Genomic DNA, 20,873 nt, shown 5'->3' with positions numbered 1-20,873 from the left:
TAGCTGGAACTTTACTGAGGCCTTGCTTGGGTCTCAGCTCTGAAGCTCCTGTTTCTTTTGCTGGCACCAAGTACCAGACACTGGAACCTGTCTCTTGGAATTGCCCAATCAGCATACTGTGAATGTAGAGGTTTTTTTTTTTTTTTTTTAAGTCTTTTATGTTGTAGTTGTTTATTTTTATTTATTTATTTGAAAGAGAAAGAGAATGGGCACACCAGGGCCTCCAGCCACTGCAAATGAACTTCAGATGCATGTGCCACCTTGTGCATCTGGCTTATGTGGGTCCTGGGGAATCAAGCCTCGAACTGGGGTCCTTGGGCTTCACAGGCAAGTGCTTAACTGCTAAGCCATCTCTCCAGCCCTGACCTTAGAGCTTTAGGAAATTAGCTTCTTGGATTCTTCAACTTATCTGCCATATGTCCCTCCTTTTTTTCCTGTGTGTGTGTGTGTGTGCGCACGCACATACATGTGCGTGTGTTCAGTGCATGTGCAGATGAGTAGAGGCCAGAAGAGAGCATTGGGTATTGTTCCTTAGGAAAATTATCCATCTTTTTTTTTTAATTTTTAACTTTTTATTAACATTTTCCATGATTATAAAAAAAATCCCATGGTAATTCCCTCCCTCCCCACCCCCACACTTTCCCCTTTGAAATTCCATTCTCCATCATATTACCTCCCCATTACAATCATTGTACTTACATAAATACAATATCAACCTATTAAGTATCCTCCTCCCTTCCTTTTTTTTTTTTTTTTTTTTTTGAGGTAGGGTTTCATTCTTCTAGCCCAGGCTGACCTGGAGTTCACTATGTATTTTTAGGGTGGCCTCGAAATCATGGTGCTCATCCTACCTCTGCCTCCCAAGTGCTGGGATTAAAGTCATGCGTCGTAACACCCAGCTCTAATTTATTCATTTATGAGAGAGAGAGAAACAGGCAGATAGAGTGAGAATGGGCACATCAGGGCCACTAGCCACTGCAAACAAATTTCAGATGCATGTACCACCTTGTGCGTCTGGCTTTATGTGGGTACTGGGGAAGTGAACTCAGATCCTTAGGCTTTGCAGACAAGTGCCTTAACTGCTGAGCCATCTCTCCAGCCTCCAATCTGCCTTTTTATTTATTTATTTTTTCGAGGTAGGGTCTCGCTGTCGCCTAGGCTGACCTGGAACTCACTATGTAGTCTCAGGCTGGCGTCAAACTCATGGCGATCCTTCTACCTCTGCCTCTGCTGAGTACTAGGATTAAAGATGTGTGCCACCTCACCCAGATTTTCATCCACTTAAATGTTTTTTTACTTTTAAAATATTTGTTATGCTTTTTAAATTTTTTATTTATTAGAGACACAGAGAGAGAGAATTGGCATGCCAGGGCCTTCAGTCACTGTACACGAACTCCAGATGCATGCACCACTTTGTGCATCTGGCCTATGTGGGTCTTGGGGAATTGAACTTGGACCCTTTGGCTTTGTAGGCAAGTGCCTTAACCACTAAACCATCCCTGTGGCCCAAAGTCAAAGTTTTATTTATTTTTCTTTTTTTTTCATTCGAGAGGGGGTGAGAGAGAGAAAATATGGGCATGCCAGGGCTTCCGGCCACTGCAAATGAACTCCAGATGCATGCACCACCGTATGCATCTGGCTTACGTGGGTCCTGGGGCATTGAACTTGGGTCCTTTGGCTTTGCAGGCAGGTGCCTTAACCATTAAGCCATCATCTCCATCCCTATTTATTTATTTGGCTTTTTTTTTCAAGTAGGGTCTCACTGTAGCTCAGGCTGGTGTGTATGGAGGTCAGAGGGCAACCTTGGGGCTTCTGTCCTTGCTGTTCACCTGTATGAGACACCTTCTCCTTTGTTCACCACTACAATAGCTCGCAACTTTGGGATTCTTCTGACTCTGCCTCCTATTGCTGCACAAATGACAAATGTTTAGGGTCTCAGACCACGCATTAATTGTATCTGGCTTCATGTGGGTTCATGGGATCTGAACCCTGATCATTAGGCCTGCACAGTAAGCTACTTTTTTTTTTTTTTTTTTTTTTTTTTTGAGGCAAGGTCACACACTAGCCCAGGCTGACCTGGAATTCACTTTGTAGTCTAAGGGTGGCCTCAAACTCATGGTGATCCTCCTGCCTCTGCCTCCCAAGTGCTGGGATTAAAAGCGTGTGCTACCATGCCTGGCTGTTTTTTTTTTTTTTTTTAGCTAGAGTCTAACTCTAGCTCAGGCTGACCTGGAATTCACTCTATAGTCTCAGGGTGGCCTCAAACTCATGGCAATCCTCTGCCTTGTAAGTGCTAGGATTAAAGGCATGAACCAACATGTCTGGATAGTTTTTTTTTGTTGTTGTTGTTGTTTTAATGAGAGAGATGGCTTAGAGGTTAAGGCATTTACCTGCAAAGTCTAAGGACCCAGGTTCAATTCTCTAGGTTCCATGTAAGCCAGATGTATAAGGGGGCACATGCATCTGGAGTTCATTTACCCATTTTCTCTCTCTCTCTCTCTCTCTTTATCCTCCCTCCCTCTGTCTCAAATAAATAAAAATAAAATAAATAAATGAGAGGGAGAGAGAATTGCCATACCAGGGCCTCCAGCTACTGATCGAACTCCAGGCACGTGTGTCACCTTGTACACATGCATCTGGCTTTTGTAGGACCTGGAGAGTTGAACATGGGTCCTTGGGCTTCTCAGACAAGTGCCTTAACTGCTAAACCATCTCTCTAGCCCACATTTCCCTCTTTTGGGATAGAGAGACTGAAGGAGATAGGACTGAGCTAAGACTGGGCTGGGCAGATAGAGATTAGTAAAGACAATGACTGTGTTATAGAACTACATGGAGGTGGACAGAGAGGGAGTCTGAGATAAAGAAATATGAACTTTGTGGTTCAGCGCCTGGAGCCAACTGGGGTTGTAGGAGCCACAGTTTTCTCCACTGAGCTGGCCAGTCTGGACTTCAAGCTTTGCTACACCACAGGGCCACAAGAGGGCGCTCTGAGCCCTCGTACAGCCCCAAGAACAATGTGAAGACCTGCAAACAAGGAAGTTAACACAAAGGAGTTAGGATACACAAGTCTAGCTGGACACTGGCCTCAGTAAAAGGATGACAACATGAAGCTTCACTCCCTGGTCCTGCCCAGCCTGGTACTCATCTATCCATGCCATCCCATGTGGTAGTATTGCAGCTACCCTCTTAGTCTGCTCTGCTTCACAGGGGATAGTCAGCAAGTTTCAGGACCTGCAGACCTGGATTCAAATCTCAGTTCTTACAGATCTAACCGAGTAGCCTGGTAATCTTGATTTCCCTGAGACTTGTAGTCATTATCTGATGAATGAGGATAAATATGTACTGCAGGGTAGTCCTGAAGAATACTGATAAGGGTGGAGGCCATCTGATCCACTGATAGGCTGTTTTAACTGGGTGGAACACTGACATCTGGAAACCAACAGGCATGTATTTATTTGCATCTGTATGTGTATGAGGGTGCCAAGGCCTCTTGCCACTACAAACACACACCCTGGACTCTTGTGCCACATTCTGCATCTATCTGGCTTAGGGTAGGTGGCTCAAGAACAGAACCTGGGTAAGCAGACTTTGCAAACAAGCACTTTTAACTGATGAGGCATTGTTTTCAGTCCAAAGCCAACAGATCTTTAACATTTCTTTTCTTTTTTTTGAGGTAGGGTCTCACTTTCGCCCAGGCTGACCTGGAGTTCACTATGGAGTCTCAGAGTAGTTTGGAATTCACGGCCATCCTCCTACCTCTGCGTCCTGAGTACTGGGATTAAAGGTTAGCACCACCATACCCAGCTTAAAAGATGTTTTTGTTGGGCGTGGTGGTGCACGCCTTTAATCCCAGCACTCAGGAGGCAGAGGTAGGAAGATTGCCATGTGTTTGAGGCCACCCTGAGACTCCATAGTGAATTCCAGGTCAGCCTGGGCTACAGTGAGACCCTACCTTGAAAAAAAAAAAAGGTTTTATTCATTTATTTGTGTGTGTGTGTGTGTGTGTGTGTGTGTGTGTGTGGTGGGTGTGTCATCTCTTGCCACTGCAATTGAACTCCAGATGTATGCTCCACTTTGTCCATCTGGCTTTATGTGGGTACTGGAGAATCAAATCTAGGTCAGCAGGCTTTGCAAGCAAGCACTTTTAAGCACTGAGCCATCTCTCCAGTGCTCAGCAGGCTATTTATTTATTTATTTATTTAATTTGAGAGCGACAGACAGAGAGAGAAAGAGGCAGATAGAGAGAATGGGTGCGTCAGGGCCTCCAGCCACTGCAAATGAACTCCAGATGCGTGTGCCCCCTTGTGCATCTGGCTAACGTGGGTCCTGGGGAATCAAGCCTCAAACTGGGATCCTTAGGCTTCACAGGCAAGCACTTAACTGCTAAGCCATTTCTCCAGCTTTATTTATTTATTTATGTTGCAGCAGGTTTATTTTTTATGTTATTTTATTAGCAACTTCTATGATTGTAAACAATATCCTATGGTAATGCCCTCTCTCTCCCCCCTTTGAAACTCCATTCTCCATCATATCCTCTCCCCCTCTCAATCAGTCTCTCTTATTTTGATGTCATGATCTTTTCCTCCTCTTATGATGGTCTTGTGTAGGTGGTGTCAGGCACTATGAGGTCATGGATATCCAGGCCATTTTGTGTCGGGGGAGCACGCTGTAAGGAGTCCTACCCTTCCTTTGGCTCTTAGATTCTTTCTGCCACCTTTTCTGCATTAGAACCTGAGCCTTGGAAGGTGTGATAGAGATATTGCAGTGCTGAGCACTCCTGTCACTTCTTTCCAGCACGCCTTCTGAGTCATCCCAAGGTCACTGCCATCTGAAAAGAGAAGATTCTCCACCAAAAGTGAGAGTAGCATTAATACAAGGGTATGAACACTAAGAGAAGTGCTTACTGGGCAGTTTGATAAGCATAATATATTCATTTAGCCAGACAGCAGCAGACGTTACACTCCTAGGGCTCATGACTGCCCCTGCTTTAAGTTTTCATTATCAGGGATGTATTCCCTCCCATGGAGCAGGCTTCCAGTCCAATTAGAGGGCAGTTGGTTTCCACTATGACAGATGTGCCACTATTGCACCCATTGGCTCACTTGGCCTGGCTGGCCAAATATAAGGCTTGTAGTGTCCACTGTTGAGTATCTTCACTGGTGTTTTCTCTCTCTCCCATTGAACTGCATGCCTACTGGCTTCTTCCAGCTTTCTGTCAGCTTTTCATGGAGGTTTTCAGTTCAGTTCCAGCAGGATTTCTCAGTGGCCTTGCAGCCCAAGTATGTGGAGTTTTCAGCACTAGGGTTTTACCATCTATTCCTCTATTCCTGGTGGGAAACCAAGGGCCTTGGCAACGGCCTGTAATGTTTTTGGGGCACCAGGGACCTCCCTGGCCAACAACTCACTGGAAGGTATCCCATCCCTGGCACTGAAAATTTTCTAGTAACAATCTATGGCTACTGAGAGTTCCATTGTCCAAAAAAGTAGGTTCCATATGGTTTATTTATATCCTCTTAGATTTTTTTTTTTTTTCCAAGGTAGGGTCTCACTCTGGCCCAGGCTGACCTGGAATTCACTATGTAGTCTCAGGGTGGCCTCGAACTCATGAAGATCCTCCTACCTCTGCCTCCCAAGTGCTGGGATTAAAGGTGTGTGCCACCATGCCCTGCTTTCCTTTTAGATTTTGATTAGCCCTCCCTTGCAGCAGGTTTTTATGCAGCTCTTACAAGAACCAGTGGACTCTCTACCACTGAATGGCACAAGCATTAAGCTGGAGAGACCAGAAGAGCTGACCTAAATACATACATATACTCATTTATACTTAAGGGACGATGTTCCAAGCAGTTGACACAACCAAATTAGCACTAGTGATGACTCCTCAAGGATCATTTCAGGGCTTATAGGGAGGATGGACAGATTTTTAGAAGATATTTGAAGCCATTCCAGTGTGGACTTAAAAAAAAAAATTGTTTATTTGAGAGAGAGAGAGAAGAGGCAGAAAGAAAGAGAGAATGGGCGCGCTGGGACCTGGAGCCACCACAAACAACTCCAGACACATGCACCCCTCGTACATCTAGCTTACCTGGGTCCTGGGGAATCGAATCAGGGTACTTAGGCTTCACAGGCAAACACCTTAACTGCAAAACCATTTCTCCAGCGGCCCCCTCCCTCCAGTATGGATTTTAGGAGCATCTCATACCCTGTGGGGATAGGTCAGAGGAAGCAGGAAAGGTATTGGGAAGGTACTGCAGTTCAGGAGAAGTAATCCATAGTATTCAGGCCCTGGGGAAAGGTTTGGTGCTGTGCATTCCTGTGCATAGAGTGGATAGAGGGGGAGCAAGAATTTGGGAGTGGTTTGAAACCATTGTGCAGTTGTACACAGAGGACCTGGAGAAATGTCTGGAAGTCAGTCAGTGGTGAAATATGGGCAGGAAGGTAAGAGGGAGGGTCCGGGGTTATCTGGTTCAGTAGGTCCTCCTAGATAGAACCTCAGACCACCCAGAGGAAAAGATGTCCTAAAAGGAGGTAGAGGAGGAGCAACCAGAAGGAAAGAAGACAGAAAAATTCCTCTCCAAGAAGGGGTGTCAACCGGGTCAGTGGGGCAAGTCCTGGACAAACCCCAGGAAGGCCCGGGGTGGTTAAGGGAGCAGGTAGTTGCTTGCGAGAGCTGAAAGTGAGAACAAATCCTAAGCGTTTGTGTTTCTTCCTGGCCTCCTGGAGTCAGAGCTCTTTATGTGAAATATCGGGGGTCCTCCTGGGTATGGAGCCACCGACCAAGGCTCTGAAGGCAACCGAGCATGGGGCCCCCTTTAGAGCTCCACGTTGGGGAGCATCCCCTTTGTGGAGGCTCCATGTGACTGCGTCTAGAGGCAGGGAGTGGCCATGCCCTGAGGGTGCGGGTGACCGGGCCCGGGTCACGGTCCTCTGGGCCGCGGCTTTCCGTTGCTCGGGATGCACGCGTTTAGGCGGGCCCCGATGCCCTGAGCCCGGGTCTTCCGGGGTTTTAGTTTTTGGAGCCTGGAGGCCGCGGGCAGCCCCCGGCGCCCAGCCCTGGTCCCCTGCGCGGCGCGCGCGGTGGCGATCCGGTGGCGATCGGGTGGCGAATGACGTGGCGTGGGCGGAGCCTGAGCGGCCGGGCGCCGGCGGCGGCAGCGCGAGCGAGCATCCTGGCAGCGCCCGGGTCGCCGGGAGGTAACCGGCGGGGTCGCGGGCCGGCGGGCGGGCGGGCGGGCGGGCGGGCGGGCGCGGGCGCCGCGCGGGGTCCGGGCCGGTCCGGTGGGCTGCAGGCCGCACGGTGCGCGGCCGACGCCGGCGGAGGCCGCCGCGTGCCGCAGATGCGGGCCGGAAACGGCGCGGGGCGGCCGGCAGGGCGGGGGAGCCGCCGCCGGGGACGGGGACGCGGACGCCGACGCCGGATCGCGGAGAGCCCGAGTGAGCGTGTGAGTGTGAGAGCGAGCGCGACGGCCGGACGTGGCTGTGAGCACGCAGGAGCCTGCGTGTGCAAGGGGACGGGGTGTGAAAGAGGGGAAACCCCCGGCTGCGAGGCCCTGGGCGTGCGGGCGACTGAACGTGCAAGCCCCCCGGTGCGGGGCTGCCGTGTGGTCCAGGAAGCCTGGGAGGTGCGGCTGCCGCTCGGTGTGGGACCCCGCGGGGGCTGGGCACCGTGGAGACTGAGTGTAAGACCTGGAGACTTGAGTCTCCAAGCGGGCACGATGGCTCCAACCTTTGATCCCCAGCACTCAGGAGCCCGGGGAAGGAGGAATTCTGGAGTTCGAGGCCACCCTGAGACTACATAGCGAGCTCCAGATCAGCCTGAGCTACAGTGAGACCGTACCTCGGGGAAAACAATTTTTTTTTAAAGACAGCCTTCCGGAGGTTGAGACTATGTGAGGCTCAGGGAGCTACTCCCACGATGAGACCTTGATTGTGAAAAAAAGAACCTGTGATGTGTGTGTGAAACATTCTGAAAATGCTTAACTGAGTGCTAAGCCAAATGTCTGGTCACCATGTTGTATAATTATGATGGGCAGTATGTATAGAAATCAACATCTAATCTAAGGTGGTGTCTTAGAGTACCTCTGGTGAGCCCTAGACTATGTTCTTGGTGCCACAGTTAAAAAGAATCGGTTTCTTAGCCGGGCGTGGTGGCGCACGCCTTTAATCCCAGCACTTGGGAGGCAGAGGTAGGAGGATGGCCGAGAGTTCGAGGCCACCCTGAGACTACATAGTGAATTCCAGGTCAGCCTGAGCCAGAGTGAGACACTACCTCCAAAAACCACCAAAAAAAAAAAAAAAAAAAAGAAAGAAAAAGAATCGGTTTCTGGGCTGGAGAGATGGCTTCGTGGTTAAGGTTCTTGCCTGCAAAGCTAAAGGACTTCAGTTCAATCCCCCAGGACCCACGTTAGGCAGATGCACAAGGTGGCACATGCAGCCCTGGTGTACCTATTCTCACACTCTCCCTCTCTCAAATAAATAAATAATCAGTTTCTGCTTTAGGGGAGAAACCTCAGCCGTGGCCAGTTAGTCTAGCGGGCTTTTTTTTATTTTTTTGTGCCTTATTTCTGAGAGCTACTTCCTGCTTTGAAGATTTCAGAGGAGCGGACATAAAGTTTGCAACTGCTTCCTGAGGTCATACTTTTACCTGTTTGACTGGTGAGGCATATCAGGAAACTGCCCAGTCTGCATTACTGTGGTCCCATTGTGGGATACTAATGACTTTTGCTTCCCAACTTTGGTCTCAGTCTGTTACTTGAATTGTTATATTTGATTTTCCTTCCTGGCGAGTAATGTGGAAATTCACAGTCCTGCTGGAGACATAACTCAATGGAACAGTACTGACTACTATTCACAAAACCCTGGCCTTTACTTCTAGCATCACAGATAAGAAAAGAAAGAATGGAAAAGGGGAAAAAGGAAAACCACAGTCCTGATTTTCTCCTACCTGCTTCATCTCTACTTCCTTATTTGAATGTGAACCTATTTCTTCTTCCTTTTTTTTTTTTCCTGGTTTTTTGAAGGAGGGTCTCACTCTAGTCCAGGCTGACCTGGAGTTCACTATGTAGTCTCAGGGTGGCCTCAAAATCATGATAATCCTACCTCTGCCTTCCAAGTGCTGGGATTAAAGGTGAGTGCCACCACGCCCGACTTAGACCTACTTCTTTTTTTTTTAAATTATGTTTTACTGACAGCTTCCATAATTGTAAACAATATTATTTCTTTTGTAAATTAATTATTTATTTATTTCATTAGAGAGAGAGAGAATGGACACACCAGGGCCTTCAGCCACTGCAAGGGAACTCCAGATGCATGTGCCATTTAGTGCATCTGCCTTTTGTGGGTACTGGAGAATCAAACAAGGGTCCTTAGGCTTCACAGGCAAGTGCCTTAACTGCTAAGCCATCTCTCCAGCCTCTATGTTATTTTATTTTATTTTTATTTGGATTTTTGAGGTAGGGTCTCACTCTGGCCCAGGCTGACCTGAAATTAACTATGTATTATTAACTATGGCCTTGAACTCATGGTGATACTCCTACCTCTGACTCCCAAGTGCTGGGATTAAAGTTGTGTGCCACCACGCCCAGCTATGTTAATATATTTTTTAAAATTTTAATTAAAAAAATTCTAATTTTATTTATTTGACAGAGAGAGAGAGAATGGGCATGCCAGGGCCTCCAGCCACTGCATACAAACTCTAGACACATGCGCCACCTTGTGCATCTGGCTAATGTGGGTCTTGGGGAATTGAACCTGGGTCCTTTGGCTATGCAGGCAAATGCCTTAACCACTAAGTGATCCCTCTGGCCCTCAAAGTTTATTTTATTTAAAAAAATAATTTTTTTGTTTATTTTTATTCATTTATTTGAGAGTGAGAGAGAGAGAGAGAGAGAGAGAGAGAGAGAGAGAGAGAGAATGAGTGCACCAGGACTTCCAGCCACTGCAAATGAACCCCAGATGCATGCGCCCCCTTGTGCATCTGGCTTATGTGGGTCCTGGGGAGTGGAGCCTCAAACTGGGGTCCTTAGGCTTCATAGGCAAGCACTTAACTGCTAAGCCATCTCTCCAGCCCTAGTTTAGTTTTTTTAATGATAACTTCCATGGTAATTCCCTCCCTTCCCCCACTTTCCCCTTTGGAACTCCACTCTCCATTATACTCTTTCTCCCTCTCAATCAATTTCTCTTTTATTTTGATGCCTCATCTTTTCCTCCTATTATGATAGTCTTGTGTAGGTAATGTCAGGTGCTATGAGGTTATGGATATCCAGACCATTTTGTGTTTGGAGGAGCACGTTGTAAGGAGTCCTACCCTTCCTTTGGCTCTTACATTCTTTTTGCCATCTCTCTGTGACAGAGATATTTCAGTGCTGAACACTCCTTTGTCACTTCTTCTCAGCACCATGGTGCCTTCTGAGTCATCCCAAGGTCACTGCCATCTGAGCCCAAAGAGCAGCTTCTCTAACTACAAGTGAGAATAGCATTAATATATGGGTATGAGTATGAACATTAAGAGAAGTGCTTACTGGGCAGTTTGGTGAGCATAGTATATACATTTAGCTAGACAGCAGTAGACATTACACCCGTAGGGCTCATGACTACCCCTGTTGTAGGTTTTCAGTATCAGGATGTATTCCTTCCATGGATCAGGCCTCCAGTCCAATTAGAGAGTGGTTGGTTTTGCCCATAACAGACGTGCCACTATTGCACCTGTTGGCTCATTTGGCCTGTTTGGCCAAATTCAAGGCTTGCATTGTCCACTGTTGAGTATCTCCACTGGTGATTTCTTTCTCTCCCATCGAACTGCATGCAACATAGCTTTCTCCAGCTTTCTATCAGCTGGTCTACATGAAGGAGGTTTTCAGCTCAGCTCCAGCAGGATTTCTCAGTAATCTTGCAGCCCAAGTATGTGGAGTCTTCAGCAATAGGGTCTTACCATCTATTCCTAGTGGGAAACCAAGAGCCTCGGTAATGGCCTGTAATGTTTTGGGGGAATCTGGGATCTCCCTGGCTAACAACTCACTGGAAGGTATCCCATCCCTAGCACTGAAAAATTTCTAGTAACAATCTATGGCTTCTAAGTGTTCCATTGTCCAAAAAAGTAGATTTATGTATGACTTATTTATATCCTCTTAGATTTTGATTAGCCATCCCTTGCCCTTTCCTTTTCTCAATCTCTTCACCTGACCTCACTAAGGCCCTTTCACCCCCATTAATCTGTCCTACTTACATATATACAATCCCATCCTATTAAGTCTCCCCCTCCCTCCCTTTCTAGTCCCTTTTTAGCTTACTGGCCTCTGCTACTTTGTTTTATTCTTATTCACATAGATGTCCTGTCATTTGTAGCTAGGATTCACAAATGAGAGAGAACATATGATATTTGGCTTTCTGGGCCTGGGTTACCTCACTAAGTATAATCGTTTCCAGATCCATCCTTTTTTTTTTTTTTTTTTTTGGTTTTTCAAGGTAGGGCCTAACTGTAGCCCAGGCTGACCTGGAATTCACTATGTAGTCTCAGGGTGGTGTCGAACTCACGGTGATCCTCCTACCTCTGCCTCCCGAGTGCTGGGATTAAAGGTGTGCGCCACCACGCCCGGCTTCCATCCATTTTCTTGCCAATTTCATAACTTCAGTTTTCTTTTATTTCTTTTGATTTTTTGAGGTAGGGTCTCCCTCTAGCCCAGGCTTACTTGGAATTCACTATGTAGTCTCAGGGTGGCCTCGAACTCATACGGATCCTCCTACCTCTGCCTCCCAAGTGCTGGGATTAAAGGTGTGCGCAACGATGTCCAGCTATATCTTCATTATTCTTTACTGCTGAGTAGAAATAAATGTGCAACATCTTCACTATCCACTCATCAGTTGACAGACATCTAGGCTGGTTCCATTTCCTAGTTATTGTGAATAGAGCAACAGTAAACATGGTTGAGCAAGTATCTCTAAGGTAGTGAGACAAGTCGTTAGGATATATGCCTAGGAATGCTATAGCTGGGTTATATGGTAGATCTATTTTTAGCTGTTTTAGGAACCTCCACACTGATTTCCACAATGGCTGGACCAGATTGCTTTCCTGCCAGCAGTGTAGAAGGGTTCCTCTTTTTTGGTATCCTTGTCAGCATTTATGGTCATTTGTTTTCATGATGGTAGCAATTCTGATAGGAGTGAGATGGAATCTCAACATAGTTTTAACCTGCATTTCTCTGATGGGTAGGGGGATGTAGAACATTGTTATAGATGCTTAAATGCCATATGTATTTCTTCTTTTGAGAACTCTCTAGTTCCATAGCCTTTTTTTTTTTGTTTTTGTTTTTGTTTTTTTGAGGTAGGGTCTTGCTCTAGCCCAGGCTGACCTAGAATTCACTATGTAGTCTCAGGGTGGCTTCAAACTACTTATGGCGATCCTCCTACCTCTGCCTCCTAAGTGCTGGGATTAAAGGCATGTGCCACCACGCCCAGCTCCATAGCCCACTTTTTAATGGGGTTGTTTGATTTCTTATTATATAACTTTTGAGTTCTTTGTATATCCTAGATATTAATCCTCTATCAGATGTGTAACTGGCAAAGATTTTCTCCCATTCTGTAGGTTGCCTCTTTGCTCTATTCACAGTGTCCTTTGCTGTACAAAATCCTTGTAATTTCATGAGGTCCCAGTGGTTGATCTGTGGTTTTATTTCTTGAGCAACTGGGGTTATATTTAGAAAGTCTTTACCAAGACCAGTATGTTGAAAGAGTTTCCCCTACTTTTTCCTCTAGCAGTTTCAGAGTTTCAGGTCTGATATTAAGGTCTTTGATCCATTTGAACTTAATTCTTGTGCATGGAGAGAGGTAAGGATCTATTTTCATCCTTCTACAGGTACATATCCAGTTTTCCCAGCAGCATTTGCTGGAAAGGCTGTCTTTTCTCCAATGAGTATTTTTGGCATTTTTATCGAACAGGCTGTAGCTACTTGGACTTACATCTGGGTCCTCTATTCTACTTCATTGATCTACATGTCTGCTTTTGTGCCAGTACCATGCTGTTTTTGTTACTATGGCTCTGTAATATAGGTTAAAATCAGGTATGGTGATACCACCAGCCTTATTTTTATTGCTCAAAATTGTTTTAGATATTCGAGATGTTTTGTGCTTACAAATGAATTTCTGGGCTGTTTTTTTCTATTTCTGTAAAGAATGCCATTGGAATTTTGATGGGGATTGCATCAAATGTGTAGATTGCTTTTGGTAAGATTGCCATTTTCACAATATTGATTCTTCTGATCCAGGAACAAAGGATGTCTTTCCTACTGCCTTCTGCAATTTTTGCTTGAGTGTTTTAAAGTTTTTGTTATAGAGATCCTTCACTTCCTTGATTAGATTTATTCCAGGGTACTTTATTTATTTATTTTATTTTATTTTTGTTGATTTTTGTTCATTTATTTGAGAGCGACAGACAAAAAGAGGCAGATAGAGAGAGAAAATAGGAATGCCAGGGCCTCCAGCCACTGCAAACGAACTCCAGATGCATGCGCCCCAAGTGTCTGTCAGCTCTAACAGTTTCCTGGTAGAGTCTTTAGGGTCCTTTACATATAGAATTATATCATCTGCAAATAATGATGACTTGATCTCTTCCTTTCCTTTTCCTTTTGTATCCTTTTATGTGTGTCTTATTGTTATTGCTAAGAGGTTTTTTTTTTTTTTTTTGTTTTCCAAGGTAGGATCTTGCTGTAGCCCAGGCTGACCTGGAATTCACTAGGTAGTCTCAGGGTGGCCTTGAACTCATGGCAATCCTCCTACCTCTGCCTCTGGAGTGCTGGTAATAAAGGCATGTGCCACCATGCCCGGCTTCCAGTACTAGATTAAATAAAAGCGGGATAGTAGACACTCTTGTCTTGTTCCTGATTTTAGTGGAAAAGATTCAAGTTTTTCTCCATTTAGTATTATGTTGGCTGTAGGTTTGTCATAAATAGCCTTTATTATGTTGAGCTATATTCCTTCTATTCCCAGTTTCTGTAGGAGTTTTATTTTATTTATTTATTTTTGCTTATTTTTTCTTATTTGAGAATGGCAGAGAGAGAGAGAAAGAGGCAGATAGAAAGAGAGAATGGGTGCGCCAGGGCTTCCAGCCACTGCAAACCGAACTCCAGACACGTGAGCCCCCTTGTGCATCTGGCTAACGTGGGTCCTAGAGAATCGAGCCTCGAACTGGGGTCCTCAGGTTTCACAGGCAAGCGCTTAACCACTAAGCCACCTCTCTAGTCCAGGAGTTTTATTATGAAGAGATTTGGGATTTTGTCAAATGCTTTTTCTGCATCAAATGAGATGATCATGTGATTTTTGTCTTTCAGTCCATTTATATAACATATTACATTTATTGATTTATATATGTTGAACCATCCCTGCATCTCTGGGATAAAGCCTACTTGGCCAGGGTGGATGATCTTTCTGATAGAGACATTGGGACACAATAAAGGCAGTCCTAAGAGGGAATTTATAGCTTTAAGTACCTATAGTAAGAAATTAGAAAGGTTGCAAGTAAACAACTTAATGCTTTACCTTTAGGCCTTGGAAAAAGAAGAACAAGGCAAACCAAAAATCAGTAGACAAGAAGAAATAATAAAGATTAGGGCAGAAATTAACGAAATAGAACCCCCCCCCCAAAAAAATCCAACAAATCAATGAAACAAAGGGTTGTTTCTTTGAAAGGATAAACAAGATTGAACCCGTAGCAAATCTGACCAAAAGAAAGAGAGAAGAGACACAAATTAATAAAATTAGAGATGAAAAAGGCAGCATCACAACAGATACCAGAGAAATTCAAAAATCATAGGGATATACTATAAGAACATATACTCCACTAAGTTTGAAAATCTGAAAGAAATGGATGATTTCCTTGATTTATATGTACGTTTTTGATATCACTTATTATTTTTTGTTGCAGAGATTAAATGGCCAATAAAACAGAAGGGGAACTGGTTCTTGTAATGAATTCATTCTCTTGGTACCTGACTGGTTTTTAATGAAACTGCTTATAGACGTGTGACTTTTGCTTATTTTGTGACAGGTGAGTATTGTTTCTCTGTTCTTTATTAGCTTTCTTTGGTCTTTGTGATCTATAGAAAGCAATATTAGGCAGGTGTGGTGGCGCACTACTTTAATCCCAGCACTTGGGAGGCAAAGGTAGAAGGATTGCCATGAGTTTGAGGCCACCCTGAGACTACACAGTGAGTTCCAAGTCAGCCTGGGCTAGAGTGAAACTCTACCTTGAAAAACCAAAAAAAAAAAAAAAAAAAAAAAAACCAACCAAAAAAAAGCCATGTTTAGTTATTTGCATATGATGTCAATATGATACTAATAAACAGTGGCTTACAAATTATCAGTTCTTTTAGTATCGCATATTATGGAACAATTATTATGTATTTGTATTACATTATGTCTCTAAAGAATAATTCTGGTAGCTGACCTGGAATTCATTCTGTAGTCTCAGGATGGCCTTGAACTCACATCAATTCTCCTATCTCTGCTGAGATGAAAGGCATGTGCCACCATGTCTAGCCTTATTTATTTATTTGCAAGTACAGAGAGAGAAAGAGAGACAGAGAGAGTAAGGGCATGTCAGGACCTTGTGCCTGCTACAAATGAACTCCAGATGCTTGCGCCACTTTGTGTATCTAGTTTTATGTGGATACTAGGGAATTCAGCCTGGGTCAGTAGGTTTTGCAAGTAAGTACCTTTAACTGCGGAGCCATCTCTTCAGTTCTACATTGAATGATTTAATAGAAATTTTCAACAGTGGTTTTAGAGATTTTAGTTTGTTAGAGACTGAAACTGGCAACTGTATCCGTATATTAATACCTCTTTATTATTGTAAAAAATTGAAGGCAAATAGTCATCAACTCAGAAGGGTGATTTGGAAGAATTTTGGTGACCAGAGATTCTCATCCCATTGTCACAAAGGATCTGCAGGTCTACTCTGGTGGACAAGATAGACAATGCCTCTCACACAGGTATGGACTCTTAGGGACATATGTAGTACTGTTGTGACTGATTAAATTCAAACGAATGCAAAACTATTAGCTGTTACCATAGTAGCTGTTTTTCTTTCTTTCATTCATTAGCTTTTACTTGTACATACAAGTACTGTGACAGAAAATGTCAAATGTTAATACCAGCCTGGCCTGTATACTGAGTTCTAGGACAGTGTGTGCGTGTGTGTGTGTGTGTGTGTGTGTGTGCGCGCGCGCGCGCGCGGATGCGCGCGCATGTGAGTATGCACTGCAGCTTTCTTTTGTTTTGTTCAGTTTACTTTGGTTTTGAAACATGGTCTTATTGCTTTGCTAAGGCTGGCCTTTAGATTATTCTGCATTGTTCTCTAGTGTGCGATTGTAGGTGCGCACTGAATTTATATGGTGCTGGGGATCAGACCTGCCCCTTCCTGCTTACAAGACAAGCTCTTCATCAATTCAGCTCCATTTTCAGACTGGCTTACTTTTGTTTTTGAGACAGAGAGAGAGGAAGAGAAAGAGAGAGGTTGAGAGAGAGGAAGAGAAAGAGAGAGATTGAGAGAGAGGGAGAGAGAGAGAGAATGGGCACACCCAGGCCTCTAGCCACTGCAAACAAACTCCAGTTACATGAGCCACCTTGTGCATCTGGCTTATGTGGGAACTGGAGAGTGGAACCTGGTTCCTTAGGCTTCACAGGCAAGTATCTTAACTGCTAAGCCATCTTTCCAGTCCCTGATTTACTGTTGATCCTTTGAGCAGAAGCTTATTTATATCTGTATATTTGAGGTAGATTTCTTATAGACTGTATGTTGGGATTTGCTTTTGTATACAATCTGACAAGGTCTTTTACTTGGTCTGTTTAGATCATTTATATAAAATGTAAACGGAAGTTGTATTAAAGTCTGCCATGTCACCTGGATGTGAGGATGCACACTTGTAATCCCAGTGGATGTAGAAGCAGGCAGATTGCTACAAATTCAAGGTCAGCCTGGTGTACAATGTGAGTTTCAGGCTGGCCAGGGCCATTTATTGTGACCCTGTCTCAAGAAACAAAAACAAAGCTGGCCGTGGTGGTGTACTTCTTTAATCCCAGCACTTGGGAGCTAGAGGTAGGAGGATCACCGTGAGTTCAAGCCACCCTGAGACTCCATAGTGAATTTCAGGTCAGCCTGGGCTAGAGTGAGACCCTACCTCAAAAAAACAAAAAAACAACAAACAAACAAACAAACAAAAGAAACAAAAACAAGTAATATGATCTTTGTTTCTTTTTCTGCTTACTTTGGGATTGTTTTTCATGATCCTGCTTTTTTGTTGTTTGTTTTTCAAGGCAGGGTCTCTAACCCAGGCTGGCCTGGAACTCACTGTAGTCCCAGGCTAATCTTGAACTCACACTGATCCTCCTACTTCTGCCTCCCAGTGCTGGAGTCAAAGGTGTGTGTCACCATGCCTGGCTTTTTCTTATTTTGAGATAGGGGCTTGTTGTGTTACTTAGGGCTCAAGTGAACCTCCTGCCTCAGGATTTGGAATAGCTGTGACCACAGGCATGTGCCAATGCATGTGGCTCTCCATCTTACTTTAAATAAATTTTTTGTTTATTTACTTATATTTGAGAGCGACAGACATAGAAAGAGGCAGAGAGAGAGAGAATGGGTGCGCCAGGGCTTCCAGCCACTGCAAAAAACTCCAGACGCATGCACCCCCTTGTGCATCTGGCTAACGTGGGTCCTGAGGTACCAAGCCTTGAACCGGGGTTGTTAGGCTTCACAGGCAAGCGCTTAACTGCTAAGCTATGTCTCTAGCCCTGTACTTACTTTATTTATTTATTTATTTAATTTTTTTAATTTTCGAGGTAGGGTCTCACTCTGGTCCAGGCTGACCTGGAATTAACTGTCATCTCAGGGTGGCCTTGAACTCATGGCAATCCTCCTACCTGTGCCTCCCGAGTGCTGGGATTAAAGGTGTGCACCACCATGCCCGGCTCCTGTACTTGCTTTAAATTGATGTTGCCAGCATCTGGGTGATCTCTTGAGTCTGGTCCTGTTTATTACCTTGCCTCTTGAGGATGGGTTGTTTTTCTTTTCTTTTCTGTTTTGTTGTGTTGTGTTTTGGTTTTTCAAGGTAGGGTCTCGCTCTAGCCCAGGCTGACCTGGAATTCACTTTGTAGTCTCAGGGTGGTCTTGAACTCTACCTGTGATCCTTCTGCCTCTGGGTTTAAAGGCATGTGCCACCATTCCCAGTGATGGATTGTTTTTCTCCCTCTGTTTGTTTGCTTGTTTTGCTTGTAATTTGCTGATTGGCAGGCATGGTAGGTAAACCAGCAGAGAACTAAAGTATAAAGAAGTTACTTTGCACAGTGGGTTTGTTTGTTTGTTTCTTTCTTTTTTTTTTTTTTTTTTTTTTTTTGCAGGGTTGTTGGTAGAGGAGCTTGGATCAGTTATTTAGGAGAATTGTGTTTTGTTGTTGCTGTTGATGCTATGGTTGCCCTAGGTAACCCTGCTTCCAATTCCTCTGGTGTTTGCTTGTGCTTGGGGTTGGTTTGTTGCGCTGGAGACGTTGAGAGTTTGTGCTCTATGCTCAGCTGCAGCTCTCCTCAGTGCCTAGGCCGCCACACTCTTGGTGGCACGTTGTTGTTCCTGGGTGCTTGTGAACCTTACATTAGGGTCAGGGGAGGTCTCTGTTGTCCTGGCAACACACACCTGTCTGTAATCCTGTTACTTCAAAGGCCGAGGCAGAAGCAGAATTGCCACAAGTTAGAGACCAGCCTGGTCTACATAACGAGTTCTAGGACAGCCAGGGCTACAGAATAAGACAGTGTTTCAAGCAAACAACATGCTTAAAATCTTCTTATCCACCTATAATAGCCTTTTTTCCCTACTGCCACAGTGAGCCAAACCTTGTATTTCTTCTCGTGCTTGTTTTTCCTTCAAGTTCAGTCTAGTTGGGTGTCTTTAACTTCAGTTTTCTGATAGCTTCAAGAAAAATTATGGTTTTATAGTCAAACAGTTTTTTCTTATAACTGAAATAAGAACAATGGTTTCCCCAGCTTTCTGTAGCCCAAGTGGACGTTAGCAGCTGAGAGCTTCCCATCTCTCGCTAAGGTTAATGTCCAATTGAAATGGACCTCTCTCACTCTTCTTTCCTCCTGGTGTTAAGGAAACCTTCACGTTTTATTGAAAAGTTTCATATTGTCTAGTTTGTTACTCAGAAGAGGTTAAGGAGACTGAGAAGAACTTCTGGGGCTGTGAAGAAGGCTCAAGCACTCAAAGTGCTTGTTTGTACACCTGTGGCCTGGGTTCACTTCCCAAGCCACCTATGTAAGCCAGACACAAAACGTGGCACAAGTGTCTTATATTCCCTCACAGGGGCAATAGGCTACACACACACACACACACACACACACACACTGCAAACAAATAAGTAATTAAAAAAATAAAAAGAGAAACTGGCTGGGTGTGGTGGCGCATGCCTTCGATCCCAGCACTCGGGAGGCAGAGGTAGGAGTTTCAGGAGGATGGATAGCTATGAGTTCGAGGCCAGCCTGAGACTACAGGGTCAGTTCCAGGTAAGCCTGGGCTAGAGTGGGACCCGACCTGGGGCTAGGGGAGGGGCCCAGCTGCAGGCTGGAGAAGAGGGAGGCACATGTGACCTAACTGTGGGACTTCTCATCTTCCGTCTTTCTCATGGTGATGCTGCTGTGTTGTCCACTTGTTCTGTGAGGACTTGCTCCATGTCTGTGCCAGGTTTATTCATGGCTGTGTCTCAGACACTGTAGGTGCTGGGCCGGTTTTGTAGGATCATGTGAGTTGAGGTTTCATAGAGAGGAGAGGTACGTAGTGGCTTTGGGGTTTTGTGGCCATCTGCTCTGATGGAACTTGCTGTGTTTGCTTTGCAACTCTGCTGTTGAGCACAAACAGATAGGGACCTTCAATACTTGGGCCAAGATCAGGCTCCTAGTGACAGGTTTTGTTATTGAATGAAGAAAAAGAAGCCTCAGCTGTGGTCCCTTGTGCACGATTCTGCCTGTTTTCTCCGCTTGAAGGAGAAATCTTTCTTAAACTCTAACGTAGTCTTTGGCCCTCGATCAGGTGTTGGGACTCAGACGTCCTGAGGCTGTGACTGACTGTACCCTACCCCTCCACCACAGCTGGTAATAAGCCACATCAGGCACACTAGTACTGGGTTGTACATGTACCTTGTAGCCCCGGCTCCTCACTATCAACTGGATCAGATGCAATAGAGGAAGCTGAAGTGGTCACCAGGACCAGGCTTTGCTGCTTGTCTCTGTGTTGAGTGAGGAAGCAAAGGCAACCTGCGTCTCTTTGTGCCTGACTTTTACATGAGAATGTAGGCTCCCAGCTGTTTACTGGATTTTGTTCCCATAGAAGCCTGGGCTCACCTGACAGACACGTGAAAGCAAATATGCTCCCACATGCCTGCACAGAGGAGCCTGCATAGCTTTGTGCCAAGAGCGAAAGAGAAGTGCTGTCTGGAAGCCTAGCCTAGTTAAAGCAGGTGTAGGGAGGCTGGCGCAAGTCCCCTGAGGCCGGGAGAGGCTGCACATGGCCCACAAGAGCTTTTTCACTCGGGCTGAGCTCCAGAGTCTGGGAAGGTGCTGCAGGTGGGTAAGATGGGAACTGTGGAGATTTGAATCGGCCCTGGGATCTTTTCACCCTCAAGTAACTATGCTTTCTTTGCTCTGAGCTCCCTGAAGCCAGGATCTGTCACATTCATTCTTTTCTCTTGTCTGTTTGATCTGGCATATCCATTCTCTTTTATTTTTTTCCTTCCCTGTCTCCCTACCCTTTCTCTCCCTCCTTCCTTCCTTTCACCTTCTTCTCCCTTTCTTTTCTTTTCTTTTTTTTTTTTAGGGGGGGTCTCAACATAGGATCTTACTCTAGT

At 45.1% G+C, this 20,873-nt stretch overlaps 1 protein-coding gene across 3 annotated transcripts in view; it reads left to right on the top strand.

Annotated features, from left to right (window-relative positions):
- Positions 1-7,119: 7,119 nt before the first annotated feature.
- The window catches only part of Slc7a6 (solute carrier family 7 member 6), a 37,408-nt gene continuing 23,654 nt past the window's right edge, over positions 7,120-20,873 (top strand). Inside the window, exons 1-3 of one of the 3 annotated variants that reach the window (XM_045141772.1) lie at positions 7,120-7,191; positions 14,912-15,034; positions 15,852-15,977. In XM_045141772.1, coding sequence (XP_044997707.1) covers positions 15,963-15,977 — 15 coding nt within the window. In that variant the 5' untranslated portion in view covers positions 7,120-7,191; positions 14,912-15,034; positions 15,852-15,962. Of the gene's footprint in view, positions 7,192-7,379; positions 7,440-14,911; positions 15,035-15,851; positions 15,978-20,454; positions 20,593-20,873 lie in introns of those variants that run through there. The other 2 variants (XM_045141773.1, XM_045141774.1) reach the window with 2 other exon arrangements.

The sequence above is a fragment of the Jaculus jaculus genome, chromosome 1, assembly GCF_020740685.1.
Source record: "Jaculus jaculus isolate mJacJac1 chromosome 1, mJacJac1.mat.Y.cur, whole genome shotgun sequence".
Lineage (NCBI taxonomy): Eukaryota > Metazoa > Chordata > Mammalia > Rodentia > Dipodidae > Jaculus > Jaculus jaculus.
The sequence above is the reverse complement of the archived record's forward strand: the minus strand, read 5'-3'. Positions and strand labels throughout refer to the sequence as shown.